Source organism: Xenopus tropicalis, chromosome 8 (assembly GCF_000004195.4).
Source record: "Xenopus tropicalis strain Nigerian chromosome 8, UCB_Xtro_10.0, whole genome shotgun sequence".
Taxonomy (NCBI): domain Eukaryota; kingdom Metazoa; phylum Chordata; class Amphibia; order Anura; family Pipidae; genus Xenopus; species Xenopus tropicalis.
Genome location: NC_030684.2, coordinates 144794172 through 144818974, shown reverse-complemented (window position 1 = coordinate 144818974; position 24803 = coordinate 144794172). Strand labels below are relative to the sequence as shown.

General features: G+C 49.2%; 1 protein-coding gene across 7 annotated transcripts; it reads right to left on the bottom strand.

Annotated features, from left to right (window-relative positions):
- Positions 1–5544: 5544 nt before the first annotated feature.
- On the bottom strand, positions 5545–22171 carry pogz (pogo transposable element derived with ZNF domain). Of its 7 annotated transcripts, none has more exons than XM_031890758.1 (21): positions 21964–22171; positions 20488–20541; positions 18812–18936; positions 17746–17901; positions 17472–17647; positions 17207–17324; positions 17048–17091; positions 16660–16930; positions 15465–15665; positions 15232–15341; positions 13835–14157; positions 13395–13549; positions 12458–12558; positions 12189–12335; positions 11921–12052; positions 11216–11394; positions 10498–10638; positions 9411–9470; positions 9213–9328; positions 9065–9089; positions 5545–7999 (listed from the first exon to the last, which is right to left on the bottom strand). In XM_031890758.1, the coding sequence occupies exons 3-21, from the start codon at positions 18930–18932 to the stop codon at positions 6454–6456; spliced, it is 4122 nt and encodes a 1373-aa protein (XP_031746618.1). In that variant the 5' UTR covers positions 18933–18936; positions 20488–20541; positions 21964–22171; the 3' UTR covers positions 5545–6453. The 7 variants fall into 7 exon arrangements, with proteins under 7 accessions (XP_031746618.1, XP_031746622.1, XP_031746620.1 ...); XM_031890762.1 differs by having other exon boundaries at positions 9213–9325; XM_031890760.1 differs by having other exon boundaries at positions 22054–22170.
- Positions 22172–24803: the final 2632 nt, after the last annotated feature.

Here is a 24803-nt window from a genome sequence, read left to right as displayed (position 1 = left end):
CAGGTGGGGGACCCCGGAGATAGATATGCTAGCCTCCAAGTACAACACAAAACTTCCACTCTATTGCGCCAGAACAAGAAACCCAAAGGCGGCATTGGTGGATGCGCTAGTGGTACCATGGAACTTCAGGATAGTGTATGCCTTTCCTCCATTAGCCATTCTACCTCAAATAATCTGGAAACTGAAACAGACCAATACAACGACCATTCTCATAGCCCCAGACTGGCCCAACAGAGTATGGTGCACAGACCTAATCAATCTCTCAATCGACAGACCCTGGAGACTACCACTCATACCCAACTTGCTAACACAGGGCCCAATAAAACACCCCAATTTAGTCATGCTCTGACTGACTGCGTGGCTCTTGAGACCAGTTGGTGGAAGCAACAAGGGTGCTCACAGAAGGCTATAGACATTTTATTACAGGCACGTAAACAGTCCACAACTAAGCTGTACCATAGGGTTTGGAGAACCCTTCTGGGCTGGTGCAACCGGTACAATATCTCTACGGTGTCAGTAGTGAAATTCCTTACTGAAGGATTCCAGAAAGGATTGGGCCTACGCACCCTTAAGACACAGATATCAGCTATTTCAGCACTAACACATACCAAATGGGCTGACGACCCTATAATCCAACAGTTCATCAGAGGAGTAACCAGATCCCGGCCTCCCTTGAGGGAACCTCTGGCTACATGGGATCTACCTATGGTCCTGACAGCGTTACAACAACCACCGTTTGAACCGCTATCAACATGCGAACTTAAGTGGCTCTCTCTTAAAGTTGCCTTTCTGATTGCGATCACGTCGGCAAAGCGAGTGTCCGAGATCGCGGCACTGTCTTGCAGGGAACCATGGCTAATCCTTCATCAGGACAAAGCAGTCCTTCGTACATCACCAGGGTTCCTGCCTAAGGTGGTGACAGACCGCCACATGAATCAGGATATAATACTACCATCCTTCTGTCCAAATCCCACAAATCACAAGGAAAGACTGTTACACAAACTGGACGTTGTCCGGGCTGTTCGCATTTACTTGAAAAGATCAGCAATCTATAGACATTCAGATAACCTACTAGTTTCCTACTCTACGACTTACAAGGGAAAAGCGGTGCCAAAACGGACTATAGCTCGTTGGCTAGTCGACACCATTAACACAGCCTATGACCGAAAAGACATTACCAGACCTTTTAAAGTTAAGGCCCACTCTACAAGGGCACAGAGCACATCGTGGGCACTGCAGAACATGGCAACTGCAGAACAGATTTGCCAAGCAGCCACGTGGACCTCACCGAATACTTTTGTTAAATTTTACAAATTAAATGTTTATGCTTCACAACCGGCCGTGTTTGGCCGAAAAGTTTTACAGGCGGCCGTGGCATAGTGCCAAGTAAACTATGCCCGGCATACTGAAGTTTTTACCCACCCAATTAGAGGGACAGCTTTGGAACGTCCCCATACGTCTGCACTGACAGGAGGGCCGATAGAGAAAAGGGGATTTTATACTCACCGGAAAATCCTTTTCTCGTAGGCCCGAACTGTCAGTGCAGTAAGTCCCACCCAGGCTGATTCAGTATGGGCACCGGGACCTCTTTCTCGCTATCTTCTACCTTATGTCTCTTGGCCTTCCTTCTATCTGTACTGTCTCCCCGACCGAGCTTACCAACAGAACTGAGGAGTATAAAATCTCCTTTTTGCCCCTTTATACAGTGGAGGAAATAATTATTTGACCCCTCACTGATTTTGTAAGTTTGTCCAATAACAAAGAAATGAAAAGTCTCAGAACAGTATCATTTCAATGGTAGGTTTATTTTAACAGTGGCAGATAGCACATCAAAAGGAAAATCGAAAAAATAACTTTAAATAAAAGATAGCAACTGATTTGCATTTCATTGAGTGAAATAAGTTTTTGAACCCTCTAACAAAAAAAGACTTAATACTTAGTGGAAAAACCCTTGTTTGCAAGCACAGAGGTCAAACGTTTCTTGTAATTGATGAGCAAGTTTGCGCCCATTTTAGGAGGAATGTTGGTCCCACTCCTCTTTGCAGATCATCTCTAAATCCCTAAGGTTTCTGTCTCTGTGCAACTCTGAGCTTGAGCTCCCTCCATAGGTTTTCTATTGGATTAAGGTCCGGAGACTGACTAGGCCACTCCATGACCTTAATGTGCTTCTTCTTGAGCCACTCCTTTGTTGCCTTTGCTGTATGTTTTGGGTCATTGTCGTGCTGGAACACCCATCCACCACCCATTTTCAGTTTCCTGGCAGAGGGAAGGAGGTTGTCGTTCAGGATTTCACGATACATGGCTCCGTCCATTTTCCCGTTAATGGGAATAAGTTGTCCTGTGCCCTTAGCAGAAAAACACCCCCAAAGCAAAATGTTTCCACCCCCATGCTTGACGGTGGGGACGGTGTTTTGGGGGTCATAGGCAGCATTTTTCTTCCTCCAAACACATCGAGTTGAGTTAATGCCAAAGAGCTCTATTTTGGTCTCATCAGACCACAGCACCTTCTCCCAGTCACTCACAGAATCATTCAGGTGTTCATTGGCAAACTTCAGGCCTGCACATGTGCCTTCTTGAGCAGGGGGACCTTGCGAGCCCTGCAGGATTTTAATCCATTGCGGTGTAATGTGTTTCCAATGGTTTTCTTGGTGACTGTGGTCCCTGCTAATTTGAGGTCATTAACTAACTCCTCCCGTGTTGTTCTAGGATGCTTTTTCACCTTTCTCAGAATCATTGACACCCCACGAGGTGAGATCTTGCGTGGAGCCCCAGAGCGAGGTCGATTGATGGTCATTTTGTGGTCCTTTATTTTCGAACAATCGCACCAACAGTTGTCACCTTCTCTCCCAGCTTCTTGCTAATGGTTTTGTAGCCCATTCCAGCCTTGTGCAGGTCTACAATTTTGTCTCTGACATCCTTGGACAGCTCTTTGGTCTTTCCCATGTTGGAGAGTTTGGAGTCTGCTTGATTGATTGATTCTGTGGACAGGTGTCTTTTATACAGGTGACTAGTTAAGACAGGTGTCCTTAATGAGGTTGACTAATTGAGTAGAAGTGTCTAACCACTCTGTGGGAGCCAGAACTCTTAATGGTTGGTAGGGGTTCAAAAACTTATTTCACTCAATGAAATGCAAATCAGTTGCTATCTTTTATTTAAAGTTATTTTTTCGATTTTCCTTTTGATGTGCTATCTGCCACTGTTAAACCTACCATTGAAATGATACTGTTCTGAGACTTTTCATTTCTTTGTCATTGGACAAACTTACAAAATCAGTGAGGGGTCAAATAATTATTTCCTCCACTGTAGGTCCCTGGTAAGGCTTCACCCTGAGTATGGGGGGCAGGGACAGTGAGTATGGGGGGCAGTAACAGTGAGTATGGGGGGGCAGGGACAGTGAGTATGGGGGGCAGTTTTGGGCTCCAGTCCTTAAGAAGAATATTAATGAGCTGGAGAGAGTGCAGAGACTGCAACTAAACTGGTAAAGGGGATGGAAGGGTTAAACTATGAACCATTTTGCTTGTCTGCTACGTCTGAGCGTCTCCCAATGGATCAGAACACCAGATGTAGCAGATCAGCCTGGCACCAGCAGATGACAAAAAGCCCAGAACATCTAAAGCCAATTGTGCCCACAGGAACAGACCACATCTGGTAGGGGGCAGACTTCAAGAATTCCTCGGAGTATGGGAGTTCTGAGCGTCATTCCCCCCTCATCTTCCAGCATCAAGGTTTCTTCCTTCCTGAACTACCCCACACAGAGAACCCTTCCTTCAGCAGACACTCTCAACACTCTGCTACTGACTGGGGTAGTGCAGGAGGTCCTAGAGGCCTAAAGACACAAATGCTCTTATTCTAATCTATTCCTAGTATGGGAAAAAGAGAGACACCTTCAGACTGGTACTCAACCTGAAACCACTAAATCCCAAGGTTCCAACCAAAGATTCAAGATGGAATCCGACCATACCTAGATGACCTTTTAATTACGCCCCCACAGCAGCAGAAGGCAACCCAGGACACACACATACCTACAGGTGTTTGTTGACAAACCACCGCAAGATCTCACCGACACAAACCATACTGTTCCTGGGTCTCAAATTCAACTCTCTCAAAAGGTTTCTTTACCACCAGACAAGGTGAAAACCTTTATCTCCACAACCCTAGCCCAAGCAAGAGTCTTGCCGGAAGACTGTTTACACCTTCTCGGTGTCGGTTCTACAAGCCATTCCCTTCGCCAGGTTCCACCTTGGACCATTACAACAAAACTTTCTGGAACAAGAACCATCAGGATCTCCAACCGACAATACCCATAACCACAGCAACCAGGGACAGCCTCTTATGATGGACACAACAAAGCAACCTTCACCAAAGCCATAGTTGGGCTCATCATTGCAAAGTGGTGACCACAGATGCCAGCCTCAGGGTCTGGGGGGCAGTCTTTCTACAATTCACCTCTGGAGGCGGGACAGACAACTGATTGCTCCTGGTCTCTCCACCCTCTAAGCCTCAGTTCTGCTGGAAAGCTCAGTCGATGGAGACTGTGTAGAGTAAAAGAAGACCAAAAGGTAGAGGAGATAGTGAGAAAGAAGGTCCCTATAGCCCATACTAAATCCGCCTGGGTTGGCATAGGTAGGGCGCTCTCCCAGGAAGACTCCTGGTCCCTCCCCCTAGATATATGGGCTGGCTCCACCCTCAGCTCTGCTGGAAAGCTCAGTCGATGGAGACTGTGTAGAGCAAAAAAAGACCAACACAAAAGGTAGAGGAGATAGTGAGAAAGAAGGTCCCATAGCCCATACTAAATCCGCCTGGGTTGGCATAGGTAGGGCGCTCTCCCAGGAAGACCCCTTGTCCCTCCCCCTGGAAATATGGGCTGACTCCACCCTCTAGCCTCAGTTCTGCTGGAAAGCTCAGTCGATGGAGACCGTGTAGAGCGAAAGAAGACCAAAAGACAAAAGGTAGAGGAGATGGTGAGAAAGAAGGTCCCATAGCCCATACTAAATCTGCCTGGGTTGGCATAAGACAGCACCCTACCGAGAACTTCAAGTTAAACCCAACTTAACTATGTAACCAGCTCTTGGACTTGGTGATGATCAGGTACAGAGGGCTGGAGGCCCTGGTCCATACTTGGAGTAGGGTTCTTAGTGGAGTTCCACAGTGTTCTCGATTGGGATATGTATCAAGCAGTGTGAATAAGCCCCAGGGAGAGGGCTGTGCTGCCATTTTGATGGGGTCCTTTCCCAAAGGGCTCCGGCTCAGCCAATGTGTGGGATTAGGGCAATACCTGGGGGGGGGGGGGGGGGGGGGGGGGGGGGGGGGGGGGGGGCGGGCTCTGAGAGCAATGGTTCCGCTTACAGAACTTCTCAAACTATGTTACTGGGTACTGGGAGCTTGGTCTATTTGCTGCCCAACTAATACTGATGACCCATAAGCTCTAGCCCATTTGGGTGTAACACACCGGGGGGGCCAACCCTGGGCAGTTTCAGGAGTCTGTACCCCAGGATGACAATGGAGAAGAGCTAAATCTACTGCCACTAAAGGGCGTGGGTGGGGTTTGGTTTCACATAAAACTTTTATTATAGTACCGAGCCTTTAAAAATCAGAAAACATACAGCAGGGAAATGGTTAACAGAACACTTTTTATATTAAAAAAAAAAAAAACAAAAATCACATCTGAACCTAATAAAAAACACAGATCTGCCGCCGGCCCGTCTATACTCTGTGTTGCGCTTATATACACCTCTATGGTTTGTCCTATACACGCCCCGGTCCCTGCAGCTCTCTGGGCCCCAATCCGCCATTTTGAGAATTTATTATTAGGGATAAATGTCTGCTGTAAAGCTGGGGGTAAAAAAAACAAAAACATAAAAACAAAAAAAACTCTCTCCAAGAACATGCACGTGCCCGGCTGAGGGTCCGGACCTGGTTCCGAAGGCAGAGAATATATATGTGTATGGGCCAAGACTGGTTCCTCTTGTGTCCCAGCATCCCTTGCAGTAACTGTACTGGGAAAGGGTGGGGGCTTTTGATAAGGGGAGCAAGTCTCACCCATAACTTATGTGACTATGTACAAAACCCCCAACTGGACTGGATCGATATTGAACCCACCCTACGGGACGGAACCAGTTTAGAACTGCGGTGCTGCGGTCTCTGCCCTCGTTCTGTCCGACTCCGGGGAAACGTGAAGGGACAGAACTGGCAAAGAAGGGCAAATACGGGGCAGTATAGGGAACATGGTAGTGACAGGGCTTGGGCATCGGATCTTTGGGGGGCATCGGATCTTTAGGGGGCACAACTGAAGTCACCATATTTCTCCTGTGCAGGAAAAACCATGATTAAAAATGATAAAAGTAATAAATGCTAATAATGCGGTGTAACTAATTCCTACGCCCCGAGCGGGACACGGAATGCATTAAACCCAACATCATACAATTTGGGGGGGAGGGGCATAAAAGTTTGAGATCACATGGGCTCTAATTCGGTCTCGTCAAATCCATAGAAAGATTCCGTGTCGCTCTCGCCCTCGAAGAGCTGCTGGAGCACTTCCGGGTCGGTGTACTCTTCCGGCTGGCTGTCGTTGCATTGGTCCGTGTCGTCGTCCTGCTCGCCGACGCCCAGTTTGAGCTGCTCCTCCAGCAAGTTGATGAGCTCCTCCTGCATCTCGGCGTTGCGCTTGGACGTGTTGGCGATGCCGTCGGGTCCCGGGAGGACACTGGCCACCAGGAAGGACTGCTGGACCAGCTCTGGGTGCTCGGTGATGACCTCCAGGACCTCGGCCAGCCAACACAGAACGAGCTGCAAGAGGATGTCGGAGTCACAGGTGGCCTCGGCCATCTCCCGGGCCTGCTCCCGCCACTTCTTATGCAAAAAGTTTTTCACGGCCCTTTTGATGCAGACGTCGAGCGGTTGTATTTTGGAGCTGCAGCCGGAGGGCACTATGGCCGGCAAGGTGCAGGTGGAACTCATGATAGACAGGACTTCCTCGGAGAGGTGCGTTCGGTGGCAGTCCACCACCGCCATGCCTTTGTTGTTCGGACACTCCGCGTGCTTCTGCCAAACCCGCGAGGACCAAAGTTCTACGATTTCGTCGTCCGTGTAACCGTCCTCTCTGGCCTCCAGGATGATGGATTCGGGGACCTCCCCCGAGCTGCTGCTCCGTGTGAACACCAAAGTGGGCAGAAGACTCCCGTCGGCCAAGATGGTGACCACCACGTCGCACCAGGGCTCCCCGGTCCCTACCGTTTGCAGAGCGTTCTCCTTCCGCTCATCGCTGCCCAGCACCTCCAGGTCAAGGAAGAGCGAGATCTCATCGACGGCAGCGATCATGGACAGCGGCAGGTCCTGGCTGTGAATCTGGCGCTGGACGAACTCAATAAAAGTCTTGGAGTTGGACTCCATCTCCTTGGGGAGCGGATGTGCCACAGCCACTTTGGAGTGGGTGCTCAGGTTGTGCCGCAGCATGAACCTCACCGCCCACTCGTAGGAGATCTTGAAGCCCCCTTCCAGGGACCGCCCGATCTTGGTGGCCTTTTGGAAGAGGGTCTCTTCGTTCACTGGCTGCTGCTGCTCTCTCTGGGCGAGCACCCACTCTGCCAGTTTCTCCTCTGCCTCTGCCCCTAGGTATTTGCCCTCCGAAAGGTTGTCCTGGTTCTCCTCCTGAAACGTCTGGAACCTCTGCAACCAGCGCCGGATTCGCTGCGGGGAGTTGTGGAAGTGCTCAGCGGCCTGCTGGATGTTGCAGCACAGCGCAAACAGAACCACACGCAATTTCTTCACGCTCAGCTGCTCCTGCTTATTCTGAGCTTCCTGCTCTCCGGCCTCCGCTTCATCTGGCTTCTCCTCCAGCTCCTCCTCCAGTTCCTCCACATTGATAGTGTGATTGACCTCCTCCAGGCTGGGAGCCTCGGATACAGGGAGCGCCTCCTCCGACACCTTCTCGCTGGTGCCGACAGTGGCGACTGCGGTCCTGTAGCTCCGGACATCGTCCTCTTGGGTTTTCGACGCCATCCTGTAATAACAGAGAAGAAGCCAACCTGTTAGGGAAACCTACAGAACCACAGGTTTGGGTCAACTCAGCCACAGTAATGGGTATGATATTTTATGGGACACTATACTGGAAGCCAACTCAAGGTGGCCATACACGGGCACTTCGACCGATTTGGCAGCTTATCGGCCCGTGTAGGGGCAGGAACGAGGGGCATGCCCAACCGATATCTGGCCTGAAATTGGGCAGATATCAATCGGGCAGGTTAAAAGATTTAGTCGGATCGGGGATTGCGAACCGACTGCCCCAATGCCGCCAATATAATTAGATCGCTTTGCGCCAGGGCCAAACGATCGAATTAGCCTACATTTCCCCCGATATCGCCCACCCGTAGGTCCGCTCGCTTGGCGAGGCAATCGAATTAGCCTCCATTTTCCCCGATATCGCCCATCAAGATCCGCTCACTTGGCGGGGTGATCGAATGAGCCTACATTTTCCCTGATATTGCCCACCCGTAGGTGGGGATATCGGGAGAAGATCCGCTCGATTGGCGGGGTGATCGAATGAGCCTACATTTTCCCCGATATTGCCCACCTGTAGGTGTGGAGATCTGGAGAAGATCCGCTCGCTTGGCGGGGCGATCGAATGAGCCTACATTTTCCCCGATATTGCCCACCCGTAGGTGGGGATATCGGGAGAAGATCCGCTCGCTTGGCAATGCGATCGAATTAGCCTACATTTTCCCTGTTATCGGCCACCAGTAGGTGGGGATATCGGGAGAAGATCCGCTCACTTGGCGGGGGCGATCGAATGAGGTTGCTTGGCAACCTTGCCAAGTGAGCGGATCTTCAGGTGTATGCCCATCAGGTGTATCTCATCATCATCTGCCCACTAGAGGGCACTATCATTACAGCTAGGAGTATTTAGCAACCCAGAAGGGCGGCACAGAAACAAGTGGCGGTGGCCATTATAAGCCGATGTATTTGGAGTATTTGGGAGGTGAATTAACATTAACAGGAGGGAAAACGCAAGTGATGCACTTAGGCTGGGGGGCCACCAAGATTCTAAACAGCTGGGAAAAGCCCTTACCTTAAAAAGCAGCTTGAGGATGAACCTGAAAATAAAACATAAATAAAATTATATATGAGCAAAAGCCATGATCTGTAGTGTGTCTCCCATGATAAACACCAACCAATTAGATCTGAAGGGCCAAAGGCAGATAAGGGAGGGGCCTCACCGGGGTAAATGACGTTACAGTAGGAGTGAGCCGGGTTAAACACCAGGTGCTTGGCCATCGCGTCCCCGATCCGAGTGACAAACGGACACGACGAGCAGGTAAGTGCCACAACGCTACTGCGAAGAAATGGAGAGAAGATGGTCAAAGAGAGTCGCGGCCACGGCCGTCCCACACCTTCCCCTCACTCACGGCACTGACCTGGGTTTGCAGCTTTTAAAGAGGGCCAGGTATTTGGGGCTTTTCCTCGGCACGTGGTTACTGGAAAACAAAAGGGCAAATGGGTCACTGGCACAGTATATACACAGTACCGGCGTCACTGGCATAGTATATACACAGTACCGGGTCTCTCTGACCCAACCGGTGTCACTGGCACAGTATATACACAGTACCGGGTCTGTCTGACCCAACCGGTGTCACTGGCACAGTATATACACAATACCGGGTCTGTCTGACCCAACCGGTGTCACTGGCACAGTATATAAACAATAGCAGGTCTGTCTGACCCAACCGGTGTCACTGGCACAGTATATACACAGTACCGGGTCTGTCTGACCCAACCGGTGTCACTGGCACAGTATATAAACAATAGCAGGTCTGTCTGACCCAACCGGTGTCACTGGCACAGTATATACACAGTACCGGGTCTGTCTGACCCAACCGGTGTCACTGGCACAGTATATACACAATACCGGGTCTGTCTGACCCAACCGGTGTCACTGGCACAGTATATAAACAATAGCAGGTCTGTCTGACCCAACCGGTGTCACTGGCACAGTATATACACAGTACCGGGTCTGTCTGACCCAACCGGTGTCACTGGCACAGTATATACACAATACCGGGTCTGTCTGACCCAACCGGTGTCACTGGCACAGTATATACACAATAGCAGGTCTGCCTGACCCAACCGGTGTCACTGGCACAGTATATACACAATAGCAGGTCTGCCTGACCCAACCGGTGTCACTGGCACAGTATATACACAATACCGGGTCTGTCTGACCCAACCGGTGTCACTGGCACAGTATATACACAATACCAGGTCTGCCTGACCCAACCGGTGTCACTGGCACAGTATATACACAATACCAGGTCTGCCTGACCCAACCGGTGTCACTGGCACAGTATATACACAGTACCGGGTCTCTCTGACCCAACCGGTGTCACTGGCACAGTATATACACAATACCGGGTCTGTCTGACCCAACCAGTGTCACTGGCACAGTATATACACAATACCCACCCATGAATCCCTTTACAAACTGGCCAGCTGGAGGGTACTTACTTGATCATGTGGTTGGCGTACGCCCGGGAACAGCAGGTACTATAGCGGCACAGGGAGCAGTGCACGTAGGTGGGGAAGTGGTTCTGGAAGTCAGTGATGTCCAAGCTGCACTCCAGGCACGACTGCCTGCCATAGGGTGGTCTGGGGGCAACAACAAAAATGATGAGAAAGTGAAAGGAATAATAAATGAGATGAGGTTCTGTGACTCCCCAAAATCTATACTCTAAGTCAGGGGTGGGCAAACTTTTTGGCTCAGGGGTCACATTGACTTACCGCCAGGCCAGGCCAGTGTCACAAATTACAGGGCCTCTCAGCTCCCCACCCAGCATCCTCCAGCTCCACCCCCAGCATCCTCCATCCCAGCGTCCTCCCACCAGCATCCGCCATCTCTCCCTCTTCCCCCAGCTACCTGCGGCTCCCTCCCTCCTCCGGCTGCATCCTTTTATATGATTGCGCCCCGTGTGTGCTGATGTCATGCGCATGCACGGGGCGCAACCAATCAGGGGCTGTAATTCTTTTAAGGGGGCACGAGATGGTAGGCTATAGTTTGCCCACCTCTGCTCTAAGTGCACTCCATCCCCCATCACTAGGGGTGCATTTTAGTTTTGCACATCATTTAATGCCCCCCTACATAGATTCTCTCTCTTACAACTGTAATGTACACCAGTGCCCAAGGTCCGAGGGCACAAGTCGGGCACCTAGTGGGGGGCACAGTCACCTTTTGGTGTGGATGTTGGAGAGATTCTCAGACGTCTTCTTCACCGTGCGCTTGTACTGCATGGAATACAGCGAGTCGGCCAGCGAGTCCGTGTCCATGTCCACTAAGGGCATCGACGTGGTGTCTGCCGACGATACAGGAAGGGACCGTGACGGTGCCCTCGATGCCCGGATTGTAACCTATTGGGACGGAGAATGAGAGGAAGTGGGTGGGGGGGGATGCACAGGGAAGGGTCAGGCATTATACCAGCGGTCCCCAAACTACGGCCCACGGATTGGATCCGGCCCCCCACTGCGTCCTCCCACCTGGAAGTGGAGAGAGAGGACTCAGCAGGGAGCTGAGATGGAGGACGGACTCCAGGGGGAACTGGTACAGGTAGGACTTACCGTAGCGCTGGGGGGGACGAGTTGGGAGGTGAAGACAACAGTCTGGTTTGATGGAGGCGGTGGTGGGCGTGATGTGAAAGAGAATGTGGGCTAATTCACCAGCATCCCCCCCCCCGGCGGTGGCTGCTGGTGATGGTGGTCCAGCCCCCCCAACAGTCTGAGGGGCCCTTGATCCGGCCCCTTGGGTCAGAAGTTTGAGGACCCCTGCATTATACTATCCCTGGGCAATACAGCAGGCCAGGTTCCATTACACTGTCCCTTACAGCCAATCAATTTCTTCCCTATATCACCCCCCCCACCCCAAACAGCACCCCCTTACCTTTGTCCCGGGTTTGAGCCCCTCCAGCTGCCTGGGCTTACGGAAGGTTTTGTGATGCTGCAGTTTGTGCTCGATCTTGTCCTTTGCGAAGAGGAACTGTAGGCGGCACTTGTTGCAGTGATAGACGCTCTTCTGCGGGTTCCACGGTGGGGGGGCGAGGCGCGTGCCGAGAGAAAGAAAACAGGCGGTGATACAGGCGCCATTAAACTCAACAGGGATTTAAAAACTCGCCCCCAGAGGGCTGATGGGAAACAGAAAAGGGACTGACCTGGTGGCGCATGAAGTGCTGCTGGAAGGCGTTTCCGTTCTTAAACACCTTCAGGCAATAGACGCACATCAGGTAGCGCGTGTCCTCGTGGTTCAGCCGGAAATGCGTGTCCACCTCGGCGTAAATGGAGGATCGGTACTGGCAGACCTGCCCGCGAGAAATGGAGGATAGGGAAGTGAGCCGAGCGGGGGGGGGGGGGGGGGGGGGGGGGGGGGGGGGGTTGGGGGGGGGGGGGGGAAGGGGCAGAGAAGAGAGACAACTGCCCTTACCTGGCACACGTAGGGCATCTCGCCGGGTTTGTGCGTGTCCTTCATGTGCTGCAGGAATAGGGGCTCGCTGTCAAACGCCCACTCGCAGATCTTGCACTTGGCTGCCAGGGCAACAGCGACCATTAGGGGCAACAGCGACCATTAGGGGCAACATTCACTAAAACTGTAAAACTAAACCTTTTTTCCCCCCTGAATGTATAACATTTACTAAGAAAAATATCCAATAGGAAAAAGTCGCTGCGACAACTCGATGTTTGTCTTCACCCTTACACGTCAAGCCCTGCCCCCCACTCCCATAATTTCCCATCATTCCCCATCATTCTCATCGAATATTGCTACCCACTCTTTTTTTTACTACGCCCGCCCCCAGCAGCTAATAAGGGACAAAGTAATCCCTGTGTCGTCCAATCACATGAATGAATCACAGAAGGTCCCACTATTTTGGGATCCGGCCGAACCTCAAATCCTTTGTGAAAGATTCGGCCGATTACAAAACTGAATCCCAATTTGCATATGCAAATTACGTTAACTTGAAGGGTAAAACAAAAAAAGAACAAAAAAAAGTTTTCTACTTCTGTGTTTATGTGACAAAAAGTCACGATTAAGGATTCAGATTCAGCCAGGACCATGGATTCGGCTGAATCGGCAGAATCTTGGCCGAATTCTGAACCAGATCTACTGCGCTAGTTGGCCAAAGTAACTGTTAATTACACTACAGAATTCTATAAATCTTCTTCCCTTCATTCTAGGAGGTCACAATCAGAGCCAGTGGGTAGGCGCCATTGTGGCAAATTTTGTACCAGCCCCAATCCTATGTTCCTATGCTATAGGCAGAATGTCTGCGGATGATAATGCTTAGCAGGGCCAACTCTCCTATCAAAGCCAGCCCAGGGGCCCTTGGGCCTAAATCGCTCCTCCCCCTGTGTGTGGCACCTACTTGTGGATTCGTACGAGCTGTGCACGTTTTCCAGGTGGCACTGCAGCTGGAAGGGGGTGGAGAACTGCCTGTAGCAGTGTTGGCACGTGGTGTGCCCGTCCACCTCACCGTTCTGTTGGTCCAACTCCACGTGATGTTTCATGTGGTTCATGAACCTAAAGGAAGCAAGGAGTTATGGGTAACAGGTTACACCCCTAGATCTGGGGTTGCATGGCACAGACACCCACTGAGGAGTAAACCACTAGCAAAAACCCCTGGGCATCATACTACTTAGATACCAAAACCCTGCCCCAAATGGTACCCAGGTTATCAGCTCAATTCCAACTTGTGGGCCAACTAAGCAGTATGGCACCCCTATCTAAGCCAATGCCCTACATCCAATAGAGTTTAACTATTTCCCCTTTACCCCAGGGACCCAGAGGAGCAGGACAAACCCTTACCGTATATTATTTTTTAGCCTCTTGGTACAGTGCGGGCAGCGGAACGTCGTGGCCACTTTGGGATAGGACTGCATCTGGTAGGTGTTCCCAACATCCCGCCCGTAGTAGAAGTCATCCACCAGCATGATGAGCTTGCCCTGCATGCCTTCCTCCTGAGAAGATTCCTGCCCCTTGCCCGCGGGGGGCGCCGTTGTGGAAGGAGTGGTGGATGAGGGAGTGGCTGCCGATATAATTTTGTCAGTGCAGATCGCTTGGGTGGTCTGTGAGGGCAGCTCCGATTCCTTGCTCTTATTAGAGAAATCCAGAAGGTCTGGGCAGCAGTACTGTAAAATGGAGGTCGTGTAAGTGGAAAGTGAGTTATAAGCACAGGTGAGAGCCTCCGCCGATCCCCCAAACCCTTCCCACCAAGGCTTCCCATTATATACTCTCAATTTCCCTCTATATTGTGCTAATGGAGACGCACACACAATGTACAGTTATGTTCCTATTGCAGGGCTTCCCTCCATCCCATAAAGGTGAGAGCCTCTAATACTGCCCCTCTATAGCTTCCTGTTATCTGCACCATAAAGCACCAGTATTACCGGGATGGGATCCCTTATCCGTAAACCCGTTATCCAGAAATATACAAATTACGGAAAGCCGTCTCACATAGACCCAATTTAATCAAAATTATTCAGAATTTTAAAACTAATTTCCTTTTTCTCTGTATTAATAAAACAGTATCTTGTAATGGATCCCAACTAAGATTTATTTAATTACCCCTTATTGGGGGCAGAACAGCCCTATTGGGTTTATTTCATGGTTAAATGATTCCCTTTTCTCTGTAATAAAAAAACAGTACCTGTACTTGATCCCAACTAAGATATAATTACCCCTTATTGGGGCAGAACAGCCCTATTGGGTTTATTTAATGGTTAAATGATTCCCTTTTCTCTGTAATAATAAAACAGTACCTGTACTTGATCCCAACTAAGATATAATTACCCCTTATTGGGGCAGAACAGCCCTATTGGGTTTATTTCATGGTTAAATGATTCCCTTTTCTCTGTAATAATAAAACAGTACCTGTACTTGATCCCAACTAAGATATAATTACCCCTTATTGGGGCAGAACAGCCCTATTGGGTTTATTTAATGGTTAAATGATTCCCTTTTCTCTGTAATAATAAAACAGTACCTGTACTTGATCCCAACTAAGATATAATGAATCCTTACTGGATGCAAAACAATCCTGTTGGGTTTAATTCATGTTTTATTGATTTTTTAGTAGACTTAAGGTATGGAGATCCAAATTACGGAAAGATCCCTTATCCAGAATACCCTTGGTCCAGAGCATTCTGGATAACGGGTCCTATACCTGTACTCTCATCGGAGGAGGAGGAGGGAGGGGGACTTACACACATATGGCCTCTGAGCGCCTCCGTCACACGGAACTGAGCACGGCACCTTGGGCAGAACTTCCTGTTGCTGTCGGAGGAGTCGGCGGAGGATACGGAGGCAGCGGTACCTGAGAGGTGAGAGGAGATACCAGTGAGTACATATGGACGGGGGGGGGGGAACGGTGATGGGACATTATATCCGGGCCCAATGTTTGAGCAGAACCCAGAAAGTAAAAGGGTGAGCTTCTTACATTTCATTCCCGATGGCTCGGGGGGCAGGATCCTCTGCACGGTGCTGCTGCTGTTACTGGTACTGCTGCTGGTGGTGCTGGGCAGGACAATCTGGCTGGAGTTCAGAACCGCACTCTGATTGCCGCTCACCGCATTCACGAACTTCACCAGGTCGTTGGGCTCCCCGGTCTTATTGACAGCCACCAGGTTGGCAATACTCACTGGGAAAGCATGGGTTAAACTGGTCAGTGGGCGACCATTGTACAAAAGACCGACCCATAAACACGTCGGTACCATTAGTAAAGTTTGGGCCTAGGGGGGACCGACCCATAAACACGTCGGTACCATTAGTACAGTTTGGGCCTAGGGGGGACTGACCCATAAACACGTCGGTGCCATTAGTACAGTTTGGGCCTAGGGGGGACTGACCCATAAACACGTCACTGCCATTAGTACAGTTTGGGCCTAGGGGGGACTGACCCATAAACACGTCGGTACCATTAGTAAAGTTTGGGCCTAGGGGGGACCGACCCATAAACACGTCGGTACCATTAGTACAGTTTGGGCCTAGGGGGGACTGACCCATAAACACGTCGGTGCCATTAGTACAGTTTGGGCCTAGGGGGGACTGACCCATAAACACGTCGGTGCCATTAGTACAGTTTGGGCCTAGGGGGGACTGACCCATAAACACGTCGGTACCATTAGTACAGTTTGGGCCTAGGGGGGACTGACCCATAAACACGTCACTGCCATTAGTACAGTTTGGGCCTAGGGGGAACCGACCCATAAACACGTCACTGCCATTAGTACAGTTTGGGCCTAGGGGGGACTGACCCATAAACACGTCACTGCCATTAGTACAGTTTGGGCCTAGGGGGGACCGACCCATAAACACCTCACTGCCATTAGTACAGTTTGGGCCTAGGGGGGACTGACCCATAAAAACGTCACTGCCATTAGTACAGTTTGGGCCTAGGGGGGACTGACCCATAAACACGTCGGTGCCATTAGTACAGTTTGGGCCTAGGGGGAACCGACCCATAAACACGTCACTGCCATTAGTACAGTTTGGGCCTAGGGGGGACTGACCCATAAACACCTCACTGCCATTAGTACAGTTTGGGCCTAGGGGGAACCGACCCATATGTAACTATTCACTCTCCCACAGTCACTGGTACCAAGTTGGGGAAGGACAGGAGAGACCCAGCTTACCAAGCTTACCAAGGTTGGAGCTCGTGCTCTGGCTGTTCTGATTGGTTGCCAGGATCTGGGTCTGTTGAGGCTGCATGGCAATCTGTCGGATGGGCTGGCTGGGTGCAGAGGTAGTGGCCATGCTTGCCGTGGGCTTGTTGGGTTGTGCGTTAGACTGGGGTACTGTGCTTCGGATGGTCAGGGTGGCCGGGATGACGGTGGTGAAGGTGTTGGTGGCTGGCCGCACTGGAACAGAAGGCGCCGGTCTGACCTGGGTCACTTGGGAAAAGACCTGCGGTACCCCCACACCTGGCTTCATGAACTGGGTGCCTGGCGCTGGGGGCGGAGAGAGAAAGGGACAGGATACAGAACCAGAATCATGGAAAGATTGGGTCACTTGGGTAAAGACCTGCGGTACCCCCACACCTGGCTTCATGAACTGGGTGCCTGGCGCTGGGGGCGGAGAGAGAAAGGGACAGGATACAGACCAAGGAAAGCTGGATAAACATGGCTTCCGCTAATGAGCGGACTGATCCAGGTGACAGACTGGGGTCCAATTCGGACTTACCTGGCACGATAGTGATGGGTCTGACAGTCTGGCCCTGCTGCACGTTCAGCACTATCCCCACCTGATTCATGGTGTTCATGGCGTTCTGCACCGGCCTCACGTTCCGCACCGGGAAACCCTGCAACAAACCAATAAGCCATTAATGCATGTTAAAGAACTGTGCCGATTTGCTGAGTGAGCCCCGCCCAGGGCAGGGTCCCGCCCATAAACAGGAAATGGTAGACTGGATGTCAGTAGGTACCACAGCCGCCATATTTGCCCTTACCTGGGTAGTGATGAAGATGGGCTGGGTGGCCACGGATGAGTTGCTGGCGTGGTTGGCGTTCTGCATGACTTGCATTGGGCGCAGCATCGGCTGAGGGACCATCGTGCCCAGGCCAGCGCCAGCATTCTGGGTCAGTATAAGGGGCTGCCCGCTCGACTGCACAATTGGCGTCTGACCTATGAGAGACAGAAATCATGAATATCCCATAATGCACAGGGAGCACCAAGGGGCCGCTTTTGCAGCGAGACACACATGCGCCACGGGGGCCACTTACCACTGTTATTTGCAAAGAGCGTCACCAAGGTTTTCTTGGCAGAGTCGCTGTTCTGCGCAGCGCTGGTGGTTATGGTGGTGGCGGTGGAGAAATGGCTGTTCAGGGGCTGTTGAGTGACCACGGGAAGAGGAGCCACCGGCTGCAGATTGACTGATACTGTGGGGGAGAGACGAGAGACTGAGCCCCAACTCCATTCCCATAACTACTTACATTTCTTTCTTTGTATTCCCTATACTAAGCACAATTCAGCAGGAACAGCCCCCTAAGTTTGCTCATAGCCTGTACAGAGAGATACCATAAAACCATGGCATATAGGGACTCCCCTGTACTAAGCACAATTCAGCAGGAACAGTCCCCTAAGTTTGCTTATAGCCTGTACAGAGAGATACCATAAAACTATGGCACATAGGGATTCCCCTGTACTAAGCACAATTCAGCAGGAACAGCCCCCTAAGTTTGCCCATAGCCTGTACAGAGAGATACCATAAAACTATGGCACATAGGGACTCCCCTGTACTAAGCACAATTCAGCAGGAACAGTCCCCTAAGTTTGCTTATAGCCTGTACAGAGAGATACCATAAAACTATGGCACATAGGGATTCCCCTGTACTAAGCACAATTCAGCAGGAACAGCCCCCTAAGTTTGCTCATAGCCTGTACAGAGAGATACCATAAAACTATGGCACATAGGGATTCCCCTGTACTAAGCCCAATTCATCAGGAACAGCCCCCTAAGTTTGCTCATAGCCTGTACAGAGAGATATCATAAAACTATGGCACATAGGGATTCCCCTGTACTAAGCACAATTCAGCAGGAACAGCCCCCTAAGTTTGCTCATAGCCCGTACAGAGAGATACCATAAACCTATGGCACATAGGGATTCCCCTGTACTAAGCACAATTCAGCAGGAACAGCCCCCTAAGTTTGCCCATAGCCTGTACAGAGAGATACCATAAAACTGTGGCACATAGGGATTCCCCTGTACTAAGCACAATTCAGCAGGAACAGCCCCCTAAGTTAATTAAGCTGGGAGGGTGGGTATGTATGAGGAGACCCCGGGGTACCTGAAGAGCTCTTGTCCATGTAGCTATAATCCTCTACTGCCGAGTCTTCGATCACATCACTCAGCTTCTGCCAGGGTTCCAGCTCCTCCTCCTCACATTCCATAAACAGATCCGTGTCCATGGTTCTGGGAAGAGAGAGGGATGCTGCACATTCCAGTCAGACACAGGCCCCACCTGGGGCAACTGAGCAAAAGGGTCGGCCAGGGCCACGAGTCATGTGGTTAGAAGGTTTGTGCATATTTCCTGGTATTTTCCCTCAGTCATGTGACTATGTCAGCCCCTCCCTAAACAGGAGGAGTCTGAAATACCCCTGTTCTGTTCCAGCAGCCTGATTATTGGGTTGCGCTTACCCTTATCCCCTGTAATACTATCAATCACATAATTCTGCGGGTGTCTCGGGCTTACAGATCAGGAGCAGTTTCTAATGTAGGGGTTTAAATCTGATTCAACCAAAGTCCTTTATGTTTCACTGAAACAAATATACTATAAAAACAGAGGGATGTGCCAAATCCCAACCCCAAAAGACGTGACCCCAGAGCTGACACGCGTTTTGGGTTCTGTTAAATCTGTAAAACACAGAGCGCCAAATGAAGCAGGGCGTGGCTTCCCTATGCAGACTCCGCCCATTATAACCAGCAAATGGGGGGGGGGGGGGGGGTGAGAGTTTAGTGTATCTGCCATGCTGAAATAAAGACCCACGTGGAACCCCATGAAAATTCTGAGGAGACCTAAATGCAAAAGAGTCAGGGTGTTCTTGTTGCCACAAAGTCAGTTCCGGGGTATGGACTGGGGTATTAGAGGCAGTAGGCATTCTGCAACCATGCTTGGGGGCTACATATACCCCTGTACTGCTTCATACTCATACTTTGGGGTTTATAAATCCTTCATGGTTCCATTTCAGGGGCTGCTGGGAAATGGAACAACTAATGTACCAACTGTAACAGTTGCTATGGGTCAGACGTTAGTAACGCTCAGGGAGCATACTCAGTAGGGGCTGAAGGGGCTGCTGGGAAATGGACCAACTAATGGACCAACTGTAACAGTTGCTATGGGACAGGCATTAGTAACGCTCAGTGAGCATGCTCAGTAGGGGCTGAAGGGGTTGCTGGGAAATGGACCCACTAATGGACCAACTGTAACAGTTGCTATGGGACAGGCATTAGTAACGCTCAGTGAGCATGCTCAGTAGGGGCTGCAGGGAAATGGACCAACTAATGGACCAACTGTAACAGTTGCTATGGGACAGATGTTAGTAACGCTCAGGGAGCATGCTCAGTAGAGGCTGAAGGGGCTGCTGGGAAATGGACCAACTAATGGACCAACTGTAACAGTTGCTATGGGACAGGCATTAGTTATGCTCAGTGAGCACGCTCAGTAGGGGCTGAAGGGGCTTCTGGGAAATGGACCCACTAATGGACCAACTGTAACAGTTGCTATGGGACAGGCATTAGTAACGCTCAGTGAGCATGCTGAGTAGGGGCTGCAGGTAAATGGACCAACTAATGTACCAACTGTAACAGTTGCTATGGGACAGACGTTAGTAACGCTCAGGGAGCATGCTCAGTAGGGGCTGAAGGGGCTGCTGGGAAATTGACCAACTAATGTACCAACTGTAATAGTCCAACCAATAGTCCAACCTCCTACATACAGCGACAGAGCCGAGAGTCCAACAGTACCTTCTATTTGATCCCTGGACACGGAGAATTCAGCTGCAAGTTCTGCCTTTAATCCTAAAAACATCAAAAATAAATAGAAATCATTATTTCGCAATTATGGTTCATTTACAATAACCCAACAGAACTCGGCTCCCCGGTGCTCTGGGCCCAGCGCCCGGTACACATTGTGCAACTTCCAACGAAATTCCGTTTGGGGCTCAATTTGGTATGATCCGAGGGCAGAACAAGAACTTTGTGCCCAAAGGTAACCATGGTAACGACCCAGAGTTCCTATATCCCACAGGAGAGAATATATGGACACAAACGGAATGGACCTGCTGGTTTCCCTTTGGGCTAAACATTAATCTGTAACAATGGCCCCTTTATTGGAGCTCCCTATAGATCCTCTCAGGTCCCTGTCTGGGTTTCATATGAGGGGTGGGCGTGTCCCAACGGTCCCTGCCAGAAGCACAGTAGGAGTGGGAGAACCAATCACAAGCACAGACAGCCTTCGGGTCCCTATCAGGTCAGCCTAGCTGCTGATTGGTTCCTGTGCTAAGGTGAAGTGGGCGGGCCTGGGAAAGGAACCAGCAGGAAGTGGGACAGATGGGCGGGACTAGTGGAGTTTTATAAAGATATTTTCAATAAATACACCCAAAACACTACTTTTTAAAGCCCATTCCTTCTATAGGGAGATAAGTACAATTCATATGTTTTTTTCACGCAATATTTCCCCTTTAAACCCTAACAGGTTCCAATTTCATTGGCTAAAGCCGGAGATCACGGATTGGGCAACTGGATTCGCATAAATGCGGTTCTACGGCCACAGAGTGAAACCCGCGGGGCTGGGAATCCCTTCGGCCTGAGGAAGGGGGCAAATAAAGGCCCAAACGTTGGGCGCGCACATCTCTATGATATATATATATGGGCCAGTTGGCCAGTACATGACAGGGATAGCTGTGTGCATTCAGGCAGCCATATATATATATATATATATATATATATATATATATACACACAGAGTCAAACCCGCGGGGCTGGGAATCCTTGCGGCCTGAGGAAGGGGGCAAATAAAGGCCCAAACGTTGGGCGCGCACATCTCTATGATATATATATATATGGGCCAGTTGGCCAGTACATGACAGGGATAGCTGTGTGCATTCAGGCAGCCATATATATATATATACATACACAGCAATATAATAATAATATAGTTGTGCCTGAGGGGCCCCTTGGTGCTGCCATTGTCCCACCCCTCACTTGTGTGAGCCCCCCATTCCCCTTGGTGCTGTCCCACCCATGGGTGCTGATGCTTACACCCCACTACAGACTCACAGCAGGGAGCCCTCACCCCTACACCATGCTCCTCCTCACAAAATAATCCCCATGAAGCAACATGGAGGTGGAAGGTTACATTGTGGCCTGGACTCCCGCACCCCGACACTGCAGGGCCCCAGGGCCTACCCGTACATCCTTCCCGCCCACTCGGCCTCTTACCTCCTCCTACTGCCGCGCAGCCCCGTTCGCTCCCAGGCTCGGTCCCGCCCCGGGGTTCCCTCCCCCCGGTCACACCCGCCGGACACTAACCGCCAGCTGCGTACAAAGAGGGGAGAGCGGCGCGGAGGGACACGGGCCACACGGCGCGGATGGATACCGTGACTTCATTTCCTCCGCGTCTCCTGATTGGCTGCTTGCCTGAGGCGGTCCGTGACGTCACGGCTGCAAGGCCCTACCCTTGATGGAATAGACAGGGGCAGCAACAGTGTGAAATAACAATGGCTCAATGTGTTTTAATATGGCTGTCACTGCAACAATATGGCTGCTTCTGTCTTTAATCAATGGCCTCCTGCTTCCCTGTTAGTAGCAATATGGCTGCCTGTGTCAGTAATGAAAATATGAAATGGCCCAATGGCCCTATTTAAAATGGCTTCCACTTTAATATTGTGGCTGCTTGTGGTACTAATGACTGTGTGTAATAACAAAGGCCTTCTACTTCCCTATGTGTAGCAATATGGCTCCCCTGTCATTAATAACTAAAAATAACAATGGTCCAATTTAATATGGCTGTCAGTGTCATAATATGGCTGCTTGTGTCAATAATAGTGTTTAATAACAGTGTCTTCCTGTGTGTAGCAATATGGCTGCCTGTGTCACTAGTAACTGTGTGTAGTAACTGTGTGTAATAACAGTGTACTATGTGTGTCAGTGTGTCATTAGAAAGTCTGTCATAACAATCTTTCTGTGTGTAGCAATATGGCTGCCAGTGTCACTAATAACTATGTAGAATAATAATTGTCCAATGGCTGTTTAATATGGCTGTCAGTGTAACAATATGGCTGCTTCTGTCTTTAATTACTGTCATATCAATGGCCTCCTGCTTCCCTGTTAGTAGCAATATGGCTGCCTGTGTCATTAATGAAAATATGAAATGGCCCAATGGCTATTTAATATGGCTTCCACTTTAATAATGAGGCTGCTTGTGGTACTAATGACTGTGTGTAATAACAATGGCCTTCTACTTCCCTATGTGTAGCAATATGGCTCCCCTGTCATTAATAACTGTAAAAATAACAATGGTCCAATTTAATATGGCTGTCAGTGTCATAATATGGCTACTTGTGTCAATAATAGTGTTTAATAACAGTGTCTTCCTGTGTGTAGCAATATGGCTGCCTGTGTCACTAGTAACTGTGTGTAATAACAGTGTAATATGTGTGTCAGTGTGTCATTAGAAAGTCTTTCATAACAATCTTTCTGTGTGTAGCAATATTGCTGCCAGTGTCACTAATAACTATGTAGAATAATAATTGTCCAATGGCTATTTAATATGGCTGTCAGTGTAACAATATGGCTGCTTCTGTCTTTAATTACTGTCATATCAATGGCCTCCTGCTTCCCTGTTAGTAGCAATATGGCTGCCTGTGTCATTAATGAAAATATGAAATGGCCCAATGGCCCTATTTAAAGGAACAGTAACACCAAAAAATGAAAGTGTATAAAAGTAACTAAAATATAATCTGCTGCTGCTCTGCACTGGTAAAAGTTGTGTGTTTACTTCAGAAAGTCTACTATAATTTATATAAATAAGCTGCTGTGTAGTATGGGGGCAGCCATTCAAAGGAGAAAAGGCACAGGCACATAGCAGATAACAGATAAAACACTATTGTATTCTACAGAACTTGTGTGTTATCTGCTATGTAACCTGTGCCTTTTCTCCTTTTTTCCAGCTTGAATGGCTGCCCCCGGGGCTACACAGCAGCTTATTATATAAATTATAGTAGTGTTACTGTAGCAAACACACTAGTTTAACCAGTGCAGGGCAACAGTGCATTATATTTTTATTACTTTAAAGCTCTTTTAATTTTTGGTGTTACTGTTCCTTTAAAATGGCTTCCACTTTAATAATGAGGCTGCTTGTGGTACTAATGACTGTGTGTCATAACAATGGCCTTCTACTTCCCTATGTGTAGCAATATGGCTCCCCTGTCATTAATAACAGTGTAAAAATAACAATGGCCCAATTGTTATTTAATATGGCTGTCAGTGTCATAATATGGCTGCTTGTGTCAATAATAGTGTTTAATAACAGTGTCTTCCTGTGTGTAGCAATATGGCTGCCTGTGTCACTAGTAACTGTGTGTAATAATGGTGGTTAAATGGCAATTTAATATGTGTGTCATTAGTAACAGTCTGTAATAACAATCTTTCTGTGTGTAGCAATATGGCCGCCTGTGTCATTAGTAACTGTATAATAACAATGGTCCAATGGTTATTTAATATAGCTGTCAGTGTCATAATATGCCTGCTTGTGTCGTTAGTAACTGTGTAAAATGTTTTTGTGTGTAGCAATATGGCCGCCTGTGTCACTCATAACTATGTATAATAACAATTGTCCAATGAATATTTACTATGGCTGTCAGTGTAACAATATGGCTGCTTGTGTCGTTAGTAACTGTGTAATAACAATGTTTTTGTGTGTAGCAATATGGCCGCCTGTGTCACTCATAACTATGTATAATAACAATTGTCCAATGACTATATAATAAGGCTGTCAGTGTAACAATATAGCTGCTTGAGTCAATATTATTAATGCCTGTGTAATGGAAAACAATGGCCCAATGGTTTATAATCTGGTTGTTAAGTTGGCCACACACATTAAAATTTTTGAGCAATCTTTTTGTTGCCGTAGGACAAGCCAGCAATTGTTTAAAAGTACAATTTGTCCATCAACTAAATGTTTTAAGTGATATTGTCTAGTTGAAGCTGCAAACAATGTAAATTTTGATACCTGCCAGATTGATTTTCTGACCGGTATTGAATGAAACATTGATAGATAT